The sequence below is a fragment of the Hetaerina americana genome, unplaced genomic scaffold (genome assembly GCF_022747635.1).
Source record: "Hetaerina americana unplaced genomic scaffold, ioHetAmer1.1.p SCAF_5, whole genome shotgun sequence".
NCBI classification, from domain to species: Eukaryota; Metazoa; Arthropoda; class Insecta; order Odonata; family Calopterygidae; genus Hetaerina; species Hetaerina americana.
The window spans coordinates 10,162,182-10,184,741 of NW_027287095.1; the positions used below are offsets into that span (position 1 = coordinate 10,162,182).

General features: G+C 36.5%; 2 protein-coding genes across 5 annotated transcripts in view; one reads left to right on the forward strand and one right to left on the reverse strand.

Moving 5' to 3' along the window:
• The window catches only part of LOC139694316 (oxysterol-binding protein-related protein 3-like), a 63,535-nt gene extending 44,706 nt beyond the window's left edge, over positions 1-18,829 (reverse strand). For 2 of the 4 annotated variants that reach the window (XM_071592800.1, XM_071592797.1), the window contains exons 1-8: positions 18,622-18,829; positions 18,181-18,534; positions 18,015-18,096; positions 14,869-15,014; positions 10,731-10,898; positions 9,440-9,737; positions 7,685-7,923; positions 1,850-1,864 (exon numbers count right to left, since the gene is read on the reverse strand). In XM_071592800.1, coding sequence (XP_071448901.1) covers positions 1,850-1,864; positions 7,685-7,923; positions 9,440-9,737; positions 10,731-10,898; positions 14,869-15,014; positions 18,015-18,096; positions 18,181-18,312 — 1,080 coding nt within the window. In that variant the 5' untranslated portion in view covers positions 18,313-18,534; positions 18,622-18,829. The remainder of the gene's footprint in view (positions 1-1,849; positions 1,865-7,684; positions 7,924-9,439; positions 9,738-10,730; positions 10,899-14,868; positions 15,015-18,014; positions 18,097-18,180; positions 18,535-18,621) is intronic. The other 2 variants (XM_071592799.1, XM_071592801.1) reach the window with 2 other exon arrangements.
• A 410-nt stretch (positions 18,830-19,239) lies between these two features.
• LOC139694317 (b(0,+)-type amino acid transporter 1-like) overlaps positions 19,240-22,560 on the forward strand; it is a 60,104-nt gene continuing 56,783 nt past the window's right edge. The window contains exons 1-3 of the mRNA XM_071592802.1: positions 19,240-20,067; positions 20,381-20,572; positions 20,709-20,810. Of these exons, the coding sequence (XP_071448903.1) occupies positions 20,383-20,572; positions 20,709-20,810 (292 nt within the window). The 5' untranslated portion in view covers positions 19,240-20,067; positions 20,381-20,382. The remainder of the gene's footprint in view (positions 20,068-20,380; positions 20,573-20,708; positions 20,811-22,560) is intronic.

The window sequence follows — 22,560 nt, forward strand, 5'->3', positions numbered from 1 at the left end:
TTAAAAGATTTCAAAATGTTCACAACAAATTCATTGATCACAGCAAACTATTGCCATTTTAAGGAAATTATGACAAAATGGCTTTAATAAATTATTGGACTTGGTTGAAATTGCTCTCCATTTGAGATATTAGATTACCAGAGCAATTATCCCTACTAAATGTAACCAATTAATGATATAAGAACATATACTTTATAATGGCATTTAAATTCTCTCATATAAATAGTACTCTTAAAGATTAACCTTTCTAACGGAGGATATATGCATCATGAGCATAAACCCAACCTAAAGATATGTAAAGCTGAAATATTTGAGGTGAACTGTACACAGAAGTAAGGCTACAAGCGTTAAAATAAACCGAAACTTGCTAATTAGCATCCCAGTATCAATAATAATAATCATCTTTTTATTGTTCATTGACCAAATGCTGAAATCTCACAACTGTTTCTTACCTTGAAATGGCAAGGCTTTTAAAAATTCTACACGATACTATACAATTGACATGGGCCTTCAAAGTTGCATGCACTATTGTTTTCCGAAGTCTGAAGGCAGTCAAAGACATTTTGAGAATTGGGGAATGGGTTTCATGAAATTCAGGGAGGTTGGAGAGGAATTAGGTAAAGCAAGCCAGCCACAACATATTCAAATGCCAACAACAAAAGAAGGCTGAAAAAATGTTTTAAAGATGCTCAGCCATTAGGGTGTGCCATAGAAAGTCCACCATCCTGAGATTAGTTATATTTTGCATCATTCCAAGTGAACATTATACTGAGCTGTAGGTGGGTAATATGACCACCAACTAAAAACCAAAGTTTGATTCCTTTATGTGTCCTAGTTTTCAAGCTAAGTTAATTTCATGAAAAAGGGAGCTTTGAATTAGGAATTTTTATAATCTTAATATTAACATTTTTTTAAGGGATGGAAAATGACCTCTTTCACGAGAAACATGGCAAAAAAAGTCCCAAAACAACCTGAACCTCAGATGGAAGAATATGCATTTTATTGTCAAAATAGGAAGCAACAATGCTGCTACGGACAAACATAACTGGAGAATTTATCTTGAGAAAAAATATAAAAAAATACTGAAGAGCTAGTGGACTCAATGGAGTAACTTGAGTGATAATGAAAGAGAATTAACCCTAAGCTCAAGAAACTAAATGACCTAGGCTCACTTCAGCAGAAGTAAGAGTGGCAGACAAAAGGCACCATGAAGAACGATGCTGTTTGGTGGGGAAATAACAACTGAAAATAGCTTTAAAATATACTTCAAAAACATTAAATACGCATTATTTCGCATATGTTCTAGTCTTCGCATTTTCTAGTGCTTTCACTTAATTTTCTGGGGTCCTCATGCAGTGCTGTACTCTATTTTCTGAATGGCTCAATGTCAGCAATCATTTCTTTTTTCTCTTTATTTTTCATGGGCTCCGAGTTCATTCATCACCAGCAACTACAATAAATCATGAAACCCTGTGCTGCTGGCATTGTAAGTTAAAGTAGGTTGGCTGATAAGTCAATAACAGTGCAGATTCAGGGCCAGAACATCAGCAAAGTAGCCACTGAGAGACAGAGAGAGATACAGAGTTTATATTTTCCAGCACTTCAGTTTTCACTTCTGCTGGCTGAAACCCCAATGCAGTGAGTAATAGAACAAATAAGAAATTGAATATTCACAAATAATACCTCAATATATGCTAAATGACCTTTAATGGCAAAATTTTGCTGTAATCAATTAAATTACACATGCATATCTAAGAATGATCTACATCATCACCACTGGCAAAGCTGTCAATGGTAGCTGAGATGAAAATTCTAATCAAGGTATAAATGTTTCAAATTTAACACTCACTTTTGGCCAATTTCCCTGAAAATATAGGAGGTAACATGTCAGAATGTCAGGAAATTCCTTTATTAACATATATTAAGTATATATCTATAAATTACCAAAATGAAACTGCTAAACATAGAATACCAGCTATCAAACAAATCCAATTATTAAGTTTTCAGACAATTATGTGGTTAAAAGCTAATAACATACGTCAACTAATGAGTTAGGCATACTTAGAAAATGTAAGATGGGTATATGTCTACTACCATGCATTTCCCATTCAATGATTCAATGGTTGGATCCCTCAAAAAGATTTTTAATGGATCCAATACCTAGGCACTGCTGTATATCTAAACCCCACCTAACACAACAATAAATAAATACTCTCAGTCTTCATTATAATAAATCATTTTTCCACTTCACATACAGTGAAGTCACAAATTTATGTTTTTGAAGGGATCAATAACAATGATCAATGACAATATCTGTCATAACAAGGATTATAATTGATATTAACAGCAATCTGTTTTTGAGATTAGATGAGCTGAATCTTCCCGATAAAGTTTCTCAGCAAAAAAATTGAAGTTAGGATTGTATCCTATACTTGTGTACAATTACTGCAGAACTTCCAGTACAACTTCTGCTTGATTTTCAATGCTTTTAATTTCTTTTGACCTATTTAAAGGATATTACACCTCCGCTGACTAACAATCTGACAATCATTTTATAAGTGATGAACTTCAATCAACTCAATAAACAACTAATTAACAAAAACTAATTTTGATGAACAAATGGATAGACATAATATAAACCTAAAAAACATGCTGTTGTGAACAAAATATTAAAAAATCAGCTTGCCTACTTAGTAGGGTAGTGAAATTTTGTGTAAGTTTCAAGATTGTAATTTTGAGGTTCTGATACAAATGAGTCATAATAAAAACTGTCCTGGTTGTAAAAAAAATATATCATTTTAAGGATTACATGAATTTGGGCTCAGTAAATCAAAGTCTTACTGTACTTCCCGCCTCCCTTCATTCCATCTGACATGTATTTTCTTCTCCTGTTTCGGCCCTTTTTACCCAACATTTTCCCCTTTATACTACCTTGATCAAAAAGTTCCCGGAATAACCACCGTGTGGCGCTCCCATCGTTCCGATTTGAGTTCTGTTTTTTTTGTTAAATTGGTACATCTGTTGTTGATATTCCCTTTAAATCTTAGTGTCATAACTTGACATTTGCAAAAGTTACGGTCGGTTTTCGGTATGTCCATCAGTGCTTCCTGCGATTTTTCCATTACTTCCTCTCGGCTGCTAAAACGCGTTCCCCGTAATGGTTTTTTAACTCGATTGAACAGAAAGAAGTCACAGGGAGCCAAATCAGGTGAATTCGGTGGCTGTTGGATGGTATTTGTTGCATTTTTCGTCAAAAAATTACGAATAATGATAGCACTGTGCGACGGTGCGTTATCATTGGTGCAAAATCCACGAGTTTTCTGCCCACATTTCTGGTCTCTTTCGGCGAATTGCTTCACGCAAACGTCTCATAACGCCCAAATAATACTCTTTGTTTACTGTCTGGCCTTCTGGCAAAAATTCATGATGCACTACACCGTTGTAATCCATGAAAACCGTCAGCATTGCCTTCTTTTTTGACTGAAAACGACGTGGTTTTTTTGGTCTCGGCTCATTTGGTGAACGCCATTCACTTGCCTGATGTCTGGATTGCGTGTCGTACTCATAAACCCACGTCTCGTCTCCAGTAATGATCCTTTTGATGAATGTGGGATCGGATTCAGCCTCGCAAATCATGTCTTTTGCGACGTCAACACGGTCTCTTTTTTGCATGAAATTGAGGTCTTTTGGCACCAACTTTGCTGCTTCTCGACGGAAACCCAAATCATTAACCACAATGTCTTGGGCGGATCCATAGGCAATGTTCAAGTCCTCCGCTATTTCTCTGATGGTTAATTTGCGGTTATTGACCAACATTTCTTTTACTTTATCAATTTTTTCACCGACTTTCGATGTCGATGGTCTGCCACTGCGTTCATCATCTTCGATTGACTCACGACCACTTCTGAACCGCTCGTGCCACTGGTAAACGACCGTTTTTTTTAGAGAATCGTTGCCGAAACACTTTTCCAACATTTCCAACGTCCGTGCGCCACTAAATCCGTTTTTACGCAAAATTTAATACAAGTTCGTTGTTGCAAATTTAAATCCATTTCTGAAATTGTAAAAAATCGCCAACACACACAGAGATAGATGTACTCTTGGCTACGTAACTTTTGCAAATGTCAAGTTATGACACTAAGATTTAAAGGGAATATCAACAACAGATGTACCAATTTAACAAAAAAAACAGAACTCAAATCGGAACGATGGGAGCGCCACACGGTGGTTATTCCGGGAACTTTTTGATCAAGGTAGTATATCACACACACGTCAACATGCCATTGCTACTCAATGTGTTCAGAATCAATTTTTACCCCCTTCTTTGAATTTCTCTCAACAATCTCCTTCATTCCACCCCCCATGCCTAGAATTTCATTTGTTTCTCTTCCCGCCATTTATGCTTTTCCTATCCTCCTCCACGTCCACATCAACTGTGCACCTGAATCATGTGCAACTTCATACCACAATGTCTTCCGAGGGGTGGGATCATCTTAGTCTCTTTTCAATGACGTCAAACACCACATTTCGCTCTCAATTACGAGGACCTTACAATGTTTTCATTATAATACAAATCCAAGCGTGCGTAGTTCCTAAAATGACTTAGCGCTAAAATCTAAGTTATTTCTACCAGTGTGTGATAACTTGAGTGCTGAAAGTTGGAAGTCAGAAAAAGAACCCCTCTACGAATACCTTGATTTAATCATTACACTTTGTTTGATATCTAAGTTGCCTAACATTTCTTCAATCAAAAGATTGTTTTGAAAAGGGCAACACTGGGACTATGATTTAACTATTTGTAGACAGTTACCAATATCTTTATGTTACTCATGATGCAACATACCTAATTTTATCGGAAAAGTCCATTATTGCAGTTTCTTTCATTAAAATCATTCCTCGAGTTATTTTTATGTTTTTCTTTTATTCTGATTCTTATAAATCAGATGTCAGTGGTAAATAAGTGGTTGTGGTATAGCTAAAGACAAATGGTAGCTGCCCACAATCAGCCATTATGTTGCAAATATAAAAACAACAAATTCTTAGCAAATCATCATTTATAACAGGGCAAGTTTTTTTTGTTAGCATGATCATTGTAAATCATGACTGAATAGAGTCGTAACAATCACTGAATATTATCATATTTGGACAGAGGGAACCACACCTTGAGTATGATGCATAAATGTGACATTTTGTAAGTTATGAATCCTTTTTAGAAACTTTAATGATGAATAGAATTACACCTTCCAAAGATAATTGTAGAAAACAGCATTATGCATGAAAAATACAGGCAGTCCCCGAGTTTTGCAAACCAAGACATACCACGCTTATGTAAGTGGCCACTATCCAAAAAGATGCCATATTGCTTTGGCAGTTTCTGCGCACCAATGGAACCTGTACACGAGGGTGGTTCATTAAGTACCCGTGTTTGACAACAAAGGGCATTCCTGAGGGAAGTTTATGTCATCATTGTGTGCTGCCATCTATCAAACGACGGTGAAACAAATTTCAGACTAATTTACTGGTTAGTTTGGATTTGGCAAGCATTTGAGTAAGATGTGTTTCGTGATTTTCGCTAAGATGGAAAAAGAGCAGCATCGTTTGATAATTCGCTTTTTGTTTTTGGATGGGAAGGAATACGAGGAGATAAAAGCAAAGTTGGATGCTGTTTATGGGAACACTTTGCCATCTATGACCACAGTTAAATATTGGTTCAACGAATTTAAGCATGGGCGAACATCTGTTTTTGATGAAGAGCGACCAGGATACCCGGCAGACGTGGTTACCGAGGAAATCATTCAAAAAGTCCTAGCCATGATTCTCGCTGATTGACGAACGAAAGTGCACACAGTAGCAGAGGCCGTGGGTGTGTCGACCGGAATGGCAACGTATTATATGATGCGGATATATTTGTCCTTAGCTACAACGTGTACAACACAGCAAAAAATTACATGGAGCTTTGGGAGGAAGTTAAAATACAAAACAATTGCCTTGAATTCGTGAGTGACTATGAGACCACAGGATTATCCCTAAAAGATTTCCATCAAGCTCCATTAAGTTGTTAAGCTCACTCAAAAGTTCAAATGCATAAAACCATATCCTATACAAACATTCAGATATTGGGGTTGAAAATGAGGGTGTGAATCTTAATAGAGTTCAAGTTCCTTCTTTAAACCTCCCTGCCCTTGTTGGAAGACCCCAGGAGTTGACCCGAGGGGACAGCTTCGAAGCCCTTACAGCATAACGTGAGATCCAAATGGGTTGCTAGATTGCCTTTGAAAGTCATCAGGTACTAGATAGCATCCTGTGACACCCTTTCAAAAACACATCATCCCTGATTCACACAATATATATTTTTCAGGGGATATATTGATAATATAGTATTTGCTCTGTGATCATTTGTACATAATTAATAAAATTTATTGGTTCAAAATGTTATGGGCTTTTATGGAAAGGGAAAAACTAAAAGTAATCAAAGACACTGAAGAAATATGAAATTATGCAGCAGAACGACGTTAAAATGCATTGGAATCTTATGAAAGGAATTGGAGGAAGAGCATAATTGCACTGCTGAAGGACAAAAGAGCCCCTTTGTCTTCCTCTTTAGGGGAAAATATGCTAGTTATCCCATTGTCAAGCACAGGAGCTAGCTGAATACTTAAAATACAGATGACAATTAAATAATGCAGTAGCAAATGGAAGGAGAGAAGGGCCTTCAGCTTCTCCAGCAGCTGACACCTAGGATGAGCGAACGTGATGAAGTTGACATCCCCGCAAGAATCAATGTGAATGTATCTGAGAGGGTGAAAGGCGATATGAGTGAGAGCATAAGTAGTAGGGGTGCATGTTATGAGACATACTGTTATTTCCGAATCGTGATAATAACTAGGTATTTCCAGTGAAGTTAGAAATACCCTGCTGACTGAAACCATGCTTTGGTTTTATTTGCAGATTACATACCTTGACAAGCAATTGATTAAGTGCAATTATCAGGAATTTTCGATTGTTTGTTTGTATTTATAAGTGTGGTAAATGCATATGAATTCTTAAACTGCAGAGTGTATCAGATGAATTATGTCATAAGGAATTCTTCTCATTTCTCCACCTATAGTTTTACTACCCCAGTAATTTAAGACTTATGCAGGTGGTGCCGGACACACATGAATTACTTAAATTAGGAATTGCCGGTAGTGTTATACATATAAAAATTAAGATGACATGGCAAATTCAAATTGTAATAACCAGCTTTCGATTGTTAGAAATTTCGATGACTTTAAGTGAAAATTTCCATTGGAGAACAAAGATAAAGCTACTCATGGATTAATAGTACTTAAAAAATATACAATTGAATTGAGATTCCACTCAAATGAATAATAAAATAGAAATGAGGACTCAATCTTTAAATGTCATTTAAATGATTCTGAATTAAAATTTAAATAAAATTGGTTTCAGATCTGATCAAATTTTGAATTCAGCCCATTCCTAATGTTTTCAAAGATGAACTTTAACATGAAAACCATATTTTATAAATAAGCTCATAACAAGTTCAATGGGAAGTTCATATAAGAGGGCATAACCACCCTACAATGCCACACGCAAGCAATGCAAGGCAAAAAAAAACAAGTCTAAGGGATTAACTCACACAAAGCATGAATTCTGAATGCATCAAAGCAAAGGGATTTACTACCTCGGTATCATTAGATGGGATGCTACTTATTGAGGCAAGTATTCGAGTAAGACTGTGAAGGTTGTGCCTGGTGAGGGCCAGCTCCCTAGCCAGAGCTTCCAAAGGAGGTGCAGAGTCCACCACCCATGCCGCTAGTTGGCTACCTCCCCCTCCTGCTCCAAGAAGCATACCTCCTGCACCCACGCCCAGGTGCCTCTCGCCTGGGGAGCCAGAAACTGCATTGGTTGCTGGTCCTCCACCTTGAGGTGAAAAGGCATACCGCAGATAATTAAAATTCATTAGAGGAACCACCTATACTGAGACCTTACACATTTTTTATTTCAAAATCAACAGGAAAAGTTGACCCACCTTGGCTTGTAATTCATGGGGGATTCTTAATTTGGATCAAAGCACTTTAAAGCCATGACAACCAGGCAAAAGAATAAGAAAACACATGCCTAGCTTTGGACATGAATCAGTCAACAAATGGAATTACATCCACTGCCATAATGCATGAAATCAGCTCAATTCATGTTTTAAAAATATCTTTATTTCCATTTTTATTTTCCTGACTTTGAGCTATGCCATCTCTTATACATCCCCCAATGATATATTGCTTCTCTTGAAATAAACCAAAAGAGTTTGATTCCACTGCTCAGCCAAGATTCACTTTCATAAAAACTCGGCGAAGGGGAACCTCCATTGGGCCAGCAATATCAAAGAGCTTATAAATGTCCTTTAACGTTACAGCTCGAGCATTCTCCCAATAATGCATGCATTCTATATTTGCTCACACCAACATTATTGCTTCCTTTTATGATAATGAAAGGCAGCTTCTTATATTCATGGTTCTTCTTCATGAATAGAGATATAAAAAAGAAGAAACTTGTTTCAGTGTTTTTATAAAATGATAAGATGTTCTTAATGAAATTAATGGAAATGTAGTACAACCCATTTAATAAAATAATAATTTCAAGATAACATTGAAATGGAGCAAATTGATACGCTCATAAAATACATACTTCTTCCTTACAACCATATAAAGCCGTTAAATAAACTATTTAAAATCATAGCCTTTTACAGGAAATTCACTGCTCATTAGTAATGGACCCATGTCCTGCTTAAGGTATGAGTGCTGCATTGAAATGAAGTGGGCTGTCATGAGATTAAAGTCCCTGTCATCTGACCTTAGCTCTCATTACAGCTTAGCCCTTCCTGCACCATGAATAAATTGAAGGGACATACTATCTATCAAGTATTTGAAAACAAAGTTTGCAGTTACATCAGAATTTTGCATACTTTTGCAAATTTTAATTCTCAATTTATACATTGAAAAATTGCATGCATGAAAAGCACAAACACTTTCAAATATGGCTGACGATTAGGATACAAATTTTAAAAGCTGCTTCTGTTTTTGCCATCCCTGATTAGATTTTACTTTGACTTAAATTACCAAAAAGAAGCACTTGTTTAGGGGGCATTATTGTTATCTTCCCAGGGGTAATGGCGATTAAATACATAATGCCTCTAAAATGAACACATGCAGACATTTTAGCAAACAAAAGGTTCATTACACAATACTTGTAGAACAATTTTTAAATAAGCAATCTGTGTATGAGCCATGTGGCCAAGTCACCACTTCAGATTTTAATCTAGAATTACTTTAATTTAACCAAAATAAAGTGAAAACAAGCATATGGGTTTGACAAGGTACAAGTCCTAATTGAAGAAATGAAGGATTGAAGAAAAAGGGTCATTACTATAGGAACAGATTACCAGTGGTGGTTGAAGTGGCTTCCATGTCAGATTCCCTAGGTTCCAGGTGCTCGGCATTCTGGGATAATGAACCAGAATATGGAGTGGGTGACGACTTGAGTGCAGTTGCAGTAGTTGAATCAAAATCATTCGAAGACGCTGGTTCTTTTGATGAATCACGACACTGATCATATGCTGCTGAAGGTGACCCTGAGGGTTGATGTGTGCTTCGCTCACCATATGTCAGCAGGTGTTGTCTGTAGAGCCGATGTTTCCTCAGCATTTCCACCCATCTTGTGAATGACTCTGAAGACTTTGCCTATTCATGGCGAGAGAAATGTTATCATAACATTGAACTTTGGGAAGACTGACCTCTAATTTATACAAGTTATGATGACTGCACATAAACAATACCAACAATGAAACTGCGGATATTAATTGGCAAACCTTTTTGTAATAACAACAGGAATGAAATTAAAAACTGTTGCTATGTTTAAAATCACTCTTAGTCCAGGGAGATGCACTGAGCTCATTATTCTCCATAGCAATTGGGACAGGGAGAGTTTATACTGGCTAACCATGGTGGGAGTCACTGTAGTCGTTGCTAAAAAAAATTTTTGCGTGGTCACTACGTGATGTGAGGTGAGGTTTCTTTTTATCTTTTATATAGCCTTTGGTTTATCATTGATATAGCATTAGGAAGATTTTCAGTACACCTCCATAACATGCTTCATATGTGTAATTGTAAATGCCGGCAAAACATGCAGGTACACCATTCCCTGAATATAGAAAAATGATATGACCATAACTTTCCCAACAGAAGCCACCACTTTGGCTTTATTTGGTGCTGGTGACACTGGATATATCTGCAGAGAGCTTTGCTGTTAGCTCTAAGGATCAAAATGATGTAGCTAAGTTTCATCTGCAGTGACCTCTACTAAACTGCTAACCTTCCTGTAGAATCAATTTCAAACAAACCTCCACACAAATACCCAACTCTGCGGGTACAAGCAATCTCTGGCCCCACACACAAAAAAACTCAAAACATAATCCAACTGCATCACACCATCATTGGAAATTGTTCTTCTCTTTAAAGGTTTCATTTTATATTCCCAGGGAGATTTCTAATTTTAATAAATAAACACTTCTCAATAAAATGACCAGAGTGAATTCAAATGTATTCCATATTAAGTATATCAATCTTAAAGTGAATAAATTGTTCATGCTATTCACCTATTCATAATGAACAAATATTAATGCAGGCTTGAGGTTACAGAAATAATATCCTCAGCCTTTGACCACTAATAATTACCTTTAGGTGGTAAATACATTCCTCGGCATCTATGTCCATCCGCCGTCGGATTTCTTTAGTGGTGACCACTGAGAGACCCACATCCACTGACCCATGCAACTTTCCACGTGCAATCCCACTCGGATTTTTGGCATATACCAGAATGCCCTTGTCTAAAACAAAATACCTCTGAAATATAAAATAATGCATAGATGTTAATGAGAAACATGGGAGGGGTGAAAAACTCAATTGAGATGACTATCATTGCCCTTCTAAAATGGTCAATTTTTAACAAAAATATTGAAAAGAAACTTTTTAGCACATTTGAGAACATCACTAATCCTACATCTATTCACTGTTTTCTCTTTTCCAGACTCTTACATTTTACGGCACTACAGATATTTTTTCACATTTAATCATCTCCTATTGTATCCCAGGTTACCAAAATAACATATTTTCCCATCGATAACAAACACCTAATGTATAACGTGCACCCAGAACTTTGTAGTTATCATGAATTTGTATAGATTCCATGCACCCAGGGCTTCATAGTTATCTTGAGCGTGTATAGATGCCGCACATCTCTATATACATATACAATATATATGCACGTAAAAATTAAATATAGTGTGTACAAAAATACGTCTATATCGGATGCTATGCTTGGATTTTTTCAATTTTCATTACATAACGCGCATTGTCATTTTTTTGACCATCCGAACATTTTTGCATACATAACGTAAGCATTATCGATGGGAAAATACGGTACTTGTCAAGACCATCATAAGAACTGTGGATCATTTTTGATAAAAATTATTTTATGGGATATTTCAATATGCACAGACCTTTGAATACTTATTTATTTTTAAAATTCCTACATTGCAAAACTCTTGATTACCAAGAGTGGCTTATAAATATTTGCGTGTTTTCTTTCTCATATTAAAAATGCCCTAACCCTTCCCCTGCTGCCAATGTACTTGCTATGCTGATGTAAATGTGCTTTCCCAACAGCACTCCCAGGATACAACTGTGGTCATTCCTCTTCCCTCGCCTGCCAATCCCTTCCATGAATTTTGGAAATGGACATGTTTCATCCCCTGTACATTTGTGACTCATGCATGTTTTCCGACACAACCCTCAAGATGCAGTCATGCAAATTCATAGGTGCTATAATTGTAACCTCATCAGAGTGTTTTGGGGAGAGCTCATAATTTGCTGATTAGTGACCTGTGCACATTCTCCTAAATCTCCCATGAAAGGCATAACATTTCCATTCTTAGACTCAAGCTCCTCTTGGGGAGCTTGGGTCTAAGAAATTATTAATCAGATGTCTGTAATCATGGCTAATGCATGTTTGTCTAGAAACCAAAAAGTATAGTGTGCTTCATGAGGAATTAATTGAAAATTGGCAATTTTCCTCAAAATAATATTTAATACGACTGGTTTCAATGGAACTACATCATCATCAGTGGATGATGATGTAGCTACATTGAAACAGGTTGTATTAAATTTTATTTTGTGGAAAATTGCCAATTTTTAATCAATCATGATATTCAACCACACCTGAAACATCTATTCTTTTTTATCCATGAGTAAGATTATGCAGATACACTTTTTTCTACGGATAATGAAAGTGGAAATTTTGACATGATTTCTGGCTCTTATGACAGTAATGAAAGTGATTTTAATCAGTACAAGGGTGGTCTGAAAAGTTTCGGACCTCAGAAAATTTCAGAAAAAATGTCTTGTATCTTTCTTAAGTCGCAAGTTCCAAGGGTCGCGGGTTCGATTCCCGCCTGGGTGAATTTTCCTCCACCTAGGGCTTGGGTGTTTGTAAATGTGATCATTGTTATCGTTGTTAATAGTTCGATGTAAAGGCCAGAATGTGCTGTTTTCGGACTTATACTGAATAAATAAATAAAAAATAAAAGTCGGAAACTTTTCAGACCACCCTCATATATGTCCCCACTCAATATGGAAATTGGTCCCTTTTTTCCCTTAGCTTTCTTTAGCTCAAAGAGCAGTGTTTTTAACTCCATATATTTTTCAGTTTGACAGATCCACATCTGAGATGAAGGAAAACTGGTATTACTGATGACAGTTATAGAAATGACTATTTTGAAATGCTTCTTGATAGCTTGTTGATGAATTGCATTGTGATCAAGATCAATAAATATCATGAGAATACATGGTCTGTGCAACAAATGCGAGAACTGGTGCAATCTGGCAGCCATGACGCAGACAATGTATAGCCCCGCCCACTAGTGGCGCTAGTTGCCTGAGACCCAATGTGCCGACTGCGCTAGGCAGTTTGTCGAGCTGTGCGTATGGTGCCAGTTATATTAGTTTCTGTTGTCCTTGTTGTTTTCTCTTTGGTAAAAATGGAATTTGATGAAACCATCGAGCAATGGATCTTTATCAAGTTTTTGGTGAAGTACGGTAAAATTTATCAAGAAATACTATACTGACAGCAACATTGATCATGCGTGGTCCCTTGTCCTCACCGATTGTCGAAAAACTGTCAGAATGACAGCTGATGAACTGAATTTAGGAAAATCAACAGTGCACACTATTTTAACCGAGCATGGTGGATGGATCCTTCACCATGACAATGCACCTTCACATTCAGCATTGATTGTTTGACAGTTTCTGGTAAAAAATTCAATCACCATCCTTGATCATGCTCCTTATTTGCCAGATCTCACCCCCCGCGACTTTTTCCTATTCCCAAAATGCAAAAATGTGATGAGGGGACATCACTGGGAAAATGTGGACACAATAAAGCAAGAAGCAACGAGAAAACTAAAAAGCCTAACTGCCGAGGACTTCCAAGGGTGCTTTAAACAGTGGGAAAGGAAATCGAATAAGAGCATAGCAACAAATGGGGAGTACTTTGAAGGGAACAAAATCAATGTAGACTAAATTTTGCAAAAAGAAAAGTTTTTAAGGCCTCTGTTCACATATTTATTGGACAGACCTCATATTATAATTGTGTCTACGATATCTTCAAATCTCAATTTTCCGCCATGGCATTAAATTTGGGAAATATTAAGGAATGGATGCATAATAATAATAATAATTCATTGCATAAACTTTGCTAATGCCATTTATAAAGAAGCATGAGATTCGACATTATTGGTCCAATGATTCTGAGGTGTTTTTTTTATGTGATTGTTCATATAGCAATGAACACTGAGATTTGTACTAGATTAAAATGGGTTACAAACATCTAATGAGGAAATCATCAAGGATGCTGCCAAAAAACCACTGGAAAAATATGGCATTATTGTAAAACGGTATTGAAGTACAAGTATAAAAATGAAGGTCGGACAAGTTTTAGAAGGCCTCTGGAATGTCTGATGGTTAAACAATTTTGGAAGACACTAAAAATAATCCTGAAAGCTTAAGCGCAATTATATTTATCATTATTTTTATTAACTACATTTATATACTACATGTATATTATATTATTTACCATAAGCAGTTGGTAAGACATCCTTGAAGATATCCCCACTGGTGATGATTACATTTCACGCTCAAAGACAACGTTTTGTTTGTACAAATACAAAGAGGAAGAAAGACATACGGGAGGACACCTTGCTACCAAAAATTCCAATTCAAAGAAGGTCATTTCAATAAATTATTTTCTCAGCAAAAACTTTAAAAAGTCATGATTTAAAGGAACAATTTTTTCCCAAAAATTTTTCATGGTCCACATTTTCTCTGATGGGAATTCGTCCAATATTTTTGTGTTTTTCTGCCAGGGCAGTTTGCCCCTGATATAATTATTATTTGAAGTCTACACTTCTCTGATCTAAACTGAACCAAGGGTTAAATAACACTGCCAAGATGGAACCATGCAAACTACTGCGCCTGAAGAACTTAACTTTAATGCTGAGTGAGCCTTGAATGCATTTGGTAACAGAAAAAAAACCCATTACATTGGCAAACACAAGGAGAGAATATCATTTTTAGTTTTAGTTTTCCCACAACAAACAAGCCTATGACATCTAGTGAAATCATTACCATGCAAAATATGGTTTTAAAAATGTATAATTAAGTCTTCTGCCGCTACACCAAAATAGAAATTGAAATTACATTCGTGACTTAACTATTTTCTTGCATTTCCCAAAAACATTGAATTCAACGTGTGCAATACCTTGTGCCAGCCCTTCAAGGGCCATTTTCTCTTCTTGTGTAGATATCCTTCAAACACATTGGGTTTCCATTCAAAGCGCTGACCATCTCTTAAACCTTCAAGAATTTCCCATTCTGAACTTCTTCTATCTCTCTTTCCTCTTCCACCTGCAATGTAATTAGAGTTAAATAAAGTTAAAATTATTAGAGCATTAACTTGATAAATGAATAGCAAACAGGTCACACCACTCCCAATCAGAAAGAAATATGATGACGTGTATACAGTAGTGCCAGTAAGTTTAAGTTATCAGGCTGGATAGAAGATTTTAAAATGTCAACTATTTATCACTGATAGTCAATTAATTTCAAGTATGACAAAAGCCATGGATTTGATTGAGGAAAAATTGATTGACGTACGAAAGAAAAGTGGGCAGGGAGGAAATTAGTAAGTGGGTGTAAGATCCCTGCCATAACACCCAGAAGTGTTTTCTGACTATGCCTTCCCTGAAAGGCTAGGCAGTGAAGTTAATACATGTCTCTCCATTATTATTTTAAAATGTCAAATTATATCATCTCAAATTTTTACCATGCAATTGCCGTGACACAATGGTAGTAATATTACAAAAAGCAGACTATTATATCCCAAGAGAGGCACAGAGTGAAATGTAGATTTTTCTATTAAGGAGATAATTAGGAGTATCAATAATGATTTCTCTCAAACGTTTGCCTGATAAGACAGACATTCCTTGACTTTCTAAAAGAATATCTGTTTGCTTGGAGAAGCTGTATTTCAGATGATTAATCCTATATATGACAGATGTTTGACATGTTTTCATGATTCAGCTTAAAAAACTTAAAGATGAAAACTATCCATTATTATTACAACTGATGGACAAAACCATTACCACCATAAAATCTTCAAATTGTCTTCAAATCTACACGTGTAATTGCGCTGAGACTATGAAGTTTGCTGATGGAAAGTGCACACCAGGCTGAGCTGTTTTCATTTGAGAAGAGAAAGAATAGAACCAAGGGATATTTCAGTTTTAAAGTTGCAAGATAAATCTTGCATGCTTTATTGAATTAAATGAACAGTGATGATTCAAATTAAAGTTATTCATCTCCTCTAAAAATTAAATAAGTTGACTACAATTTACTCTGAGTTTATTAAGTTCCATATAGTGAGCATTTCTCTTACCATCTATAATTGTGGTTAATAGTGTTTCTTTTAATAGGTGCTACCAGATAACACCTCTTAATGAACACGGTATTTTTTTTATTAACTGATAAAAATGTGTGCCTTAGAAACAGCTGTTCTGCAAGTTCAGAAACCAATAATGACATCTATGAAGTGGGTTGCCCAACACGTCCCAAAATATTGCTTAGTAAAAAAACCATAAATACAGTTATCAAACTGAGGGTCAGTTTGGTAGGTGACGGTAAAGTTTACCCAATACTAAGCCCAATGGCATGTGGAATTTGCACATCAGGGTATGAGGGGGGGCAGAAGTTCTTTCCCTGTGCCGCCTATGGTTTCCCAGGAAGTTCTGATACCCAAAAAATCAAACAGCTTGAGTCAAGCTCAGAGTACCCAGAGAAGCTTGCCTGGGAATTAAACCCGGGCCCTTTGGTCAGTAGTCCAATGCCCTAGACCAAGACTACCACCCTCCAGGTTGCTTTATTTTCGAACTTGATGCCAGTGAAAAACATGCATCATTATTATTTTTAAAAACTGATAGACAGAACACTTAACTTTGTTTCATAGTTGAAAAAAATCACACATCCGAAGAAAAAATATTAACGGACACTTCTCCTCTACCCTCCCTTGTCATCCCTCTGACCACTTCGCCTCCACCCACCCCACCCCCACTTGTACACCCACACACAGATACTCTGCATGGCCCACGTTCTTCTTCCAAGTCAAGTCCTCTACACATTAGTTTTCTAATGACAATGGTATTTTGTCGCCTGGATCATAGACGATTTAGAATCCCGTCTCCTATTGAATGATTTTGGATCTAAAAGCAAATACCTTGTGATTCTCTAGATATCAAATTGCTCATTTTTTCCTTCCACATGATTATGGAATATCATGAATAAAAGACTAAGCTATGTTCACCATGAAACTTTGGCCAGCGACTTACTTAATACTTCCAAAGCAATGCCTTCTATAGTGCAATAGGATGTCTTGGTAGCTAAATTGGTTGAAGCACTCAGCTGGGACTCGACGGTTCCAGTATCAAGTCCCAATCAAGTTGAATGATTTTAACACCGTGAAATATCTGAATTTCAATGCAAATTATTACAATAATTATCATAATTGAATATTTTCTCAATTACCTACCCCCTAAGTCTCCCTGAAAACTTTATTATAATTATTATTAAAACCGGTTTATAGCTTCCTTGTTAAAGCAACTATGCTGACAGCTGATATGTTGGACTCTACATTGGCAAGACAGAGTCCAGAAAAAATAATCACACTTATTTGTAAAAATATATTTTCATTCCATACCATTGACTTTTAATACACCAGTGTGATACCATACACCCAAAGGTAGATAAATTCTACCTATGTTCAATAAGCTTTTCACTGAAAAATCTAATTCATAGAAACCTAGAGTTTATAAACCCAAAGTATACAAACACTATTAAAGTATTTGAATGAACCAATATAATTGGCCAATTGCTGTTGAATGGTGCATGCACCACAAAGCAGAATTTTAGAACTCCATAGTTTGACATTTCATCATGGGCCTACTATGACAGTTATTTTCATCACTATGTCAACTGTCTGTAAGGTTAACATCTTTCCAATACATTTAAGAATCTAACTCAGCCTTCCAAACAACCAATATGATGAAATACATGCAGCAAAAACAATTTAGTAATACATATTCCCCTAATGACTTTAATTATGGCATTCCTTCATGAAAGCGAAGCCACAATAAAATAACTCACTAACACTTTTGTATCCCATTTGCAATAAATTTGAATGGAATTAACATTTTTGAGCTATACTAAGTCTGTAGCTAAAACAAGATGTCATGCCTTGTACCTGACAGAGGATAACACTTTAAAAGGATTTATAATTCAAGGGGATTTGAGGGAACACTTATTTATGTTAACAAGTGTTTCATGATGGATATGTATCTATACCATGTAAATCACCTTGAGTAGTCCTAGTTGGAGTCTTGGCGAACAGCTCGTTGTTCGATTCAGCAGACAGACTATTGCTTTCCACACTGCATTCCTATTAATAACAAATAGTAATTTCACTTACACAGTTATGTGGAATAAAGAAAACTGTATTATCATTTTTTCGTGTTTCACTCACGGAATCTGATGTGTGTCCAGCTATTGACTTAGTTTTATTTCTTAGTAATGGACTCTTCTTTTTATCCATCGCAAAATATTTCTGGCTGAGATTTGCTGGCTCTGTAGCTATATGACGAATGCCTAAGCTCATCTTCTACTACTTAAACCTAAGTAGCATTTTGTTAAATCTTCCGTTTATTTATTATTTACTCCATTCAACATTTTGACCTAAAGTTCACCGTAATGATCAAACTATCGTAGTCTAAGGTACTCTCAATGCACGATAAAATCATTATCTGGTAGGAGATCTTCAAAACTTTCGACACCAATTGATTAAAAACAGTAGTTTTACCTTGCTGAAGGTTGCTTGACGCTACATATGGAAGAAAAAATAATGATAAGTAACATGTACATAGTAAGCAAGAGATAATTAATGGGAAAGCTGATAAATACCGCCTACCTGACGATGTTTTCAACTTTGTATTTCCGAAACATCATTGGGTTTGCTGCAGACGGGGGAGACGGGTGCAGCAGGTCACCCAGGGATCATGCAATTTTCTTGAAACAATTGCCTAACATGATGCGACGAAAACTTGGAGTTCGATTACTGGGATTCCTGCAGGTCAACGTGAGTGTATGATAAAATCAATTCGTGTATGTTGAGCGTTTCAAATAAGGCTTTTGAAAGTCAATTCATATTCGCGTTCCACAATATATATTTGAATCTTGTCATTAAAATCAATATGAAACTGAAAAGATCAAGGCATTCCGTATTCCTTTTTTCATTGACTGCGGAAAGTACTTCCTACAACCTCCCATGATTGATCGTAAGATTGTATATTATTATTCACAGATCAAGAAATTTATTTCGATGGCTTACAACGGTTATGCCATTGCAGAACTAGGCCTTGGTGTGCATACTAATGGCATTTTAGTTCATAAGGTAGTACATCATCGTTTTCCCGTGATACCTACTTCCGTTTTCTTCCAAATTACAATATACGGCATTAGGTGGCTACAAATTATGAAATATAAAGATTCATATTTTATTCTTCCGCAAATTATGCGTTCACCATTTCAAACAAGTGTGAAAAAGTTCCTTTCCCGAGATGGTTATCGTGCAGAAGATGCAGTATGTACCTATTTGTTAACCGTCATTTTTTGTGTGAAAGAACCCGGATTCAAATGCTTTTATAGTCACCGCTTAGTCACTGTCGTAGGAAGGAAATAAGAGGAAATCAATGGAGAGAATCGATTGAAATCTTTTGAGTAAATAGTCACTGGAAAAAATGCGCCGCTACCATAGCGGCCAGTTTCGCCCCGGTAAGGTTCAGACGTTTACCTATGTTTTAAATGAAAGCAAATTATTTCTTCTTCTCTAATTGTACTACACGCTTAATTTTCGCTTCGTAAAAATATATCATCCAAAAACGCGCTGGAAATGTCAAATTGTCTTCACACAAGGTGGCTAATTCAAGAGAAATTGGCACTTCCTCTAGCCGCACACACTTTTCCCCTTCCCCAAAGTCTGAAGTTCAGCGTTCCCCTACGGACGGAGATAAATCCACCGACGTTTTACGGCTCCACAGCTCATTCTGGCTTCGTATGCGAAGTCATTCGGTTGGATAACGCAGGCGCACGCCGCAACTCGACGTGGTTCGGCGAAGTGAATTTGTGAACCCTATGGTGATAAAATACTTATAGTTTGGTGAGAAGAGACCGCAGGTGCACGCAATATCATCACAGTGTTAAGACAATTCAGCGAGAAGTGATCTAATAGTTATCAACGGACATTTAGTTAAAGATTCAGTGTTACGCGGCTTAACATACATCTAGTTACTTTGAAGTAATCGTTTATAGAAACAGTCGAATTACTCGCAGCGAAGACGTGGTCCCCGAAGTTACGGTATGGTAGGGTACACGTGGGCTCAGGGGTTATCATTATTTTGTGTGAATCAATACATATTAGTTATTCCTGCCCCGAAAATTTTCATCTACACTTATTTTTTTCCATTTGCTGGATGTATTTTTTAAGATAATGACTATCATTTTTGGCCTTGTTTATTAGTGACTTCATATTTTGTCTTTCAAATAATCAAATATATTATGTATAGATGAGTCCTAAATAAGTGAGATGAGAGTTAGCGATATGAGATCATAGGGGCAGACGTTAATTTATTCGTTATTTCTTTATTGCGAGCGCGACGTTTTATTTACAGTTATGAATGAAACGGCCAACAATGCCTATTCTAGAAGCCCAGGGAACAAATATGAAGTTTCTCAGAAAATCAAGGCGCCTCCGGCGCCCCCTGATTCACCCAACCGCAAAAATCCGGTGTCTTCAGCGGTGAATATGAAGCGGCAAGTAGGCTTGCTGAGTGGAATTGCTATAATTGTTGGAACTATGATAGGTAAGATTCCGTAATTTCCTTTCATACTTCTGAGTAATAACTTTAAGCGTTTCTCGCCGTTCAATAAATTCCCCGTGTCATAACAGCGTGTCTTATATAACACCACAGACTCACAAATTATTTCTTTTTCCAATAGGGTCGGGAATCTTTGTGACACCAGGCTCCCTTCTCCGTAGAGCGGGGTCGGTTCCGGCTAGTCTGATTGTGTGGGCTGCTTGCGCGATTCTTTGCATAATGGGTAAGTAAAAAAAAATATTTGTGTCAAATGGCATCACGTCAAATCTGCATAAGGTCAAAGCATCGTGTTGATTGATTGAATTGTATCATTTTTCTTAGATATAGTACATGAAGACATTTTCAAATAAATCTGAATTTTTCGCATATTAATGACATTTTTGCCATAAAAGTTTTCGGCATTTTTCTGAGGTAATTTTATCGTTCAAGGGGCAGGCATCCTGTATGCATGCGAGTGTATGCATTACAAATGCAAATGAGTTACACCTCTAGTATTCCCTGATCTCTCCTTTTGTCTGTTGGTATAATCAGCTCAATGGGAATCTGCATTTGTTCTATCGCTAGCGTTTATTGAATATATCCTCTCGTACAAATGTATAAAAGCGTGGATTCGACGATAAAAAAATGTCTCCTCCCAGTTTAAAATATATGAAATATAAAAGGATAAAGAATACGTAAAATATAGGGTAAATTATAACGTTTTCAAAGACACATTCCGTTCGGCCCTGGCAACTCTTAGTATCACGTAATTATTGTTATGATTCCCGCGGATTTTACGAGGGAATAAGGAAAAGTAACCGATTGAGGGTCGCAAGTACATATATTTATAGTCGGTTTACGGGACTGCTATCTTTCATTTAACGAATCTTGTTTCAGAAACGTACTCGTATGACTTAAGAGGGATGCGTAAAACGTAGCGACCTGTGGTCCGATCCAGCTCAGGGGCTTGGAGACTGAAAAGCGAACATTCACGGCCGCCCAAGAAAGTTTTCCCTATCACTCATTTTTTTAGTACCCTGCAAGCAACAGCTAGGGTGTGTGGCACGGGGTGAATAATACACACCAGACTAAACCGAATATTTACAGCCCTAATTTCCGTACATTACTTCTGTAATAAAATCAATTTAACGTCAATTTTCCCTGTATTATTTCCGTTCATCGAAATTTGAATTAAACGTATATTGTTATCACGCGGTTTTATTAACCCTTGAAACAATTAAAACGCATTAAAAAATAAATAAAAGTTTTTTTAAATTTCAAAATGCACCTGTAGAAAATTAATTTTATTCGGTTTCCAAAAATTGTTCATACACACATGGCTAAATATAAAAGCGGGAAATTTTCTCTAAGGAAATATGAGAAGCAAATTTCAGAATTTCCAGACGGTGATGATGTCTACGCTAAGACGTTATCGGCTGAGGGAACGGGAAGGTGATGTGTTCTCACTCTTTTATATTTAATGGTGTCAATGAAAATACTCCAGCTAATGAAAAGATTTTACTTTCTACTTTTTATTGAATTTTGAAAACAAAACCGAGTTATAAAAATGGTGATCAATTTCTTCATATTTTATACATTTTGGTCTTTTTAACCTTGGCAGTCCCACTAGCTTTCGCTCAGGCATTGATGAATGACATGTTATGGCACACCTGCTGACAGAAGCGCTCAACCCCCTCGACGAGTCGAGAGAATCGAACCTTAACCACAAATATCAAAAATTAGAATGCTTAAAGAGAGAAATTCGCAGTGAGCGAATGAAGGGAGGGTATTAATTCAAATTTGAACTCCCAAATGTCTTTCCACATGTACCCTTTTTTCTGGGCTGATATATGTACAAGTATAACGATCTGGGTTATATATCTGATAATATGAAAATCGGGTGAGAGGGGGGGGAAACTTGTTACTTAGTTTATTATATTGCATCAGGACTACATAAGTATACGAAGATTCAGAATCGGGAAATGAGTTTAAAA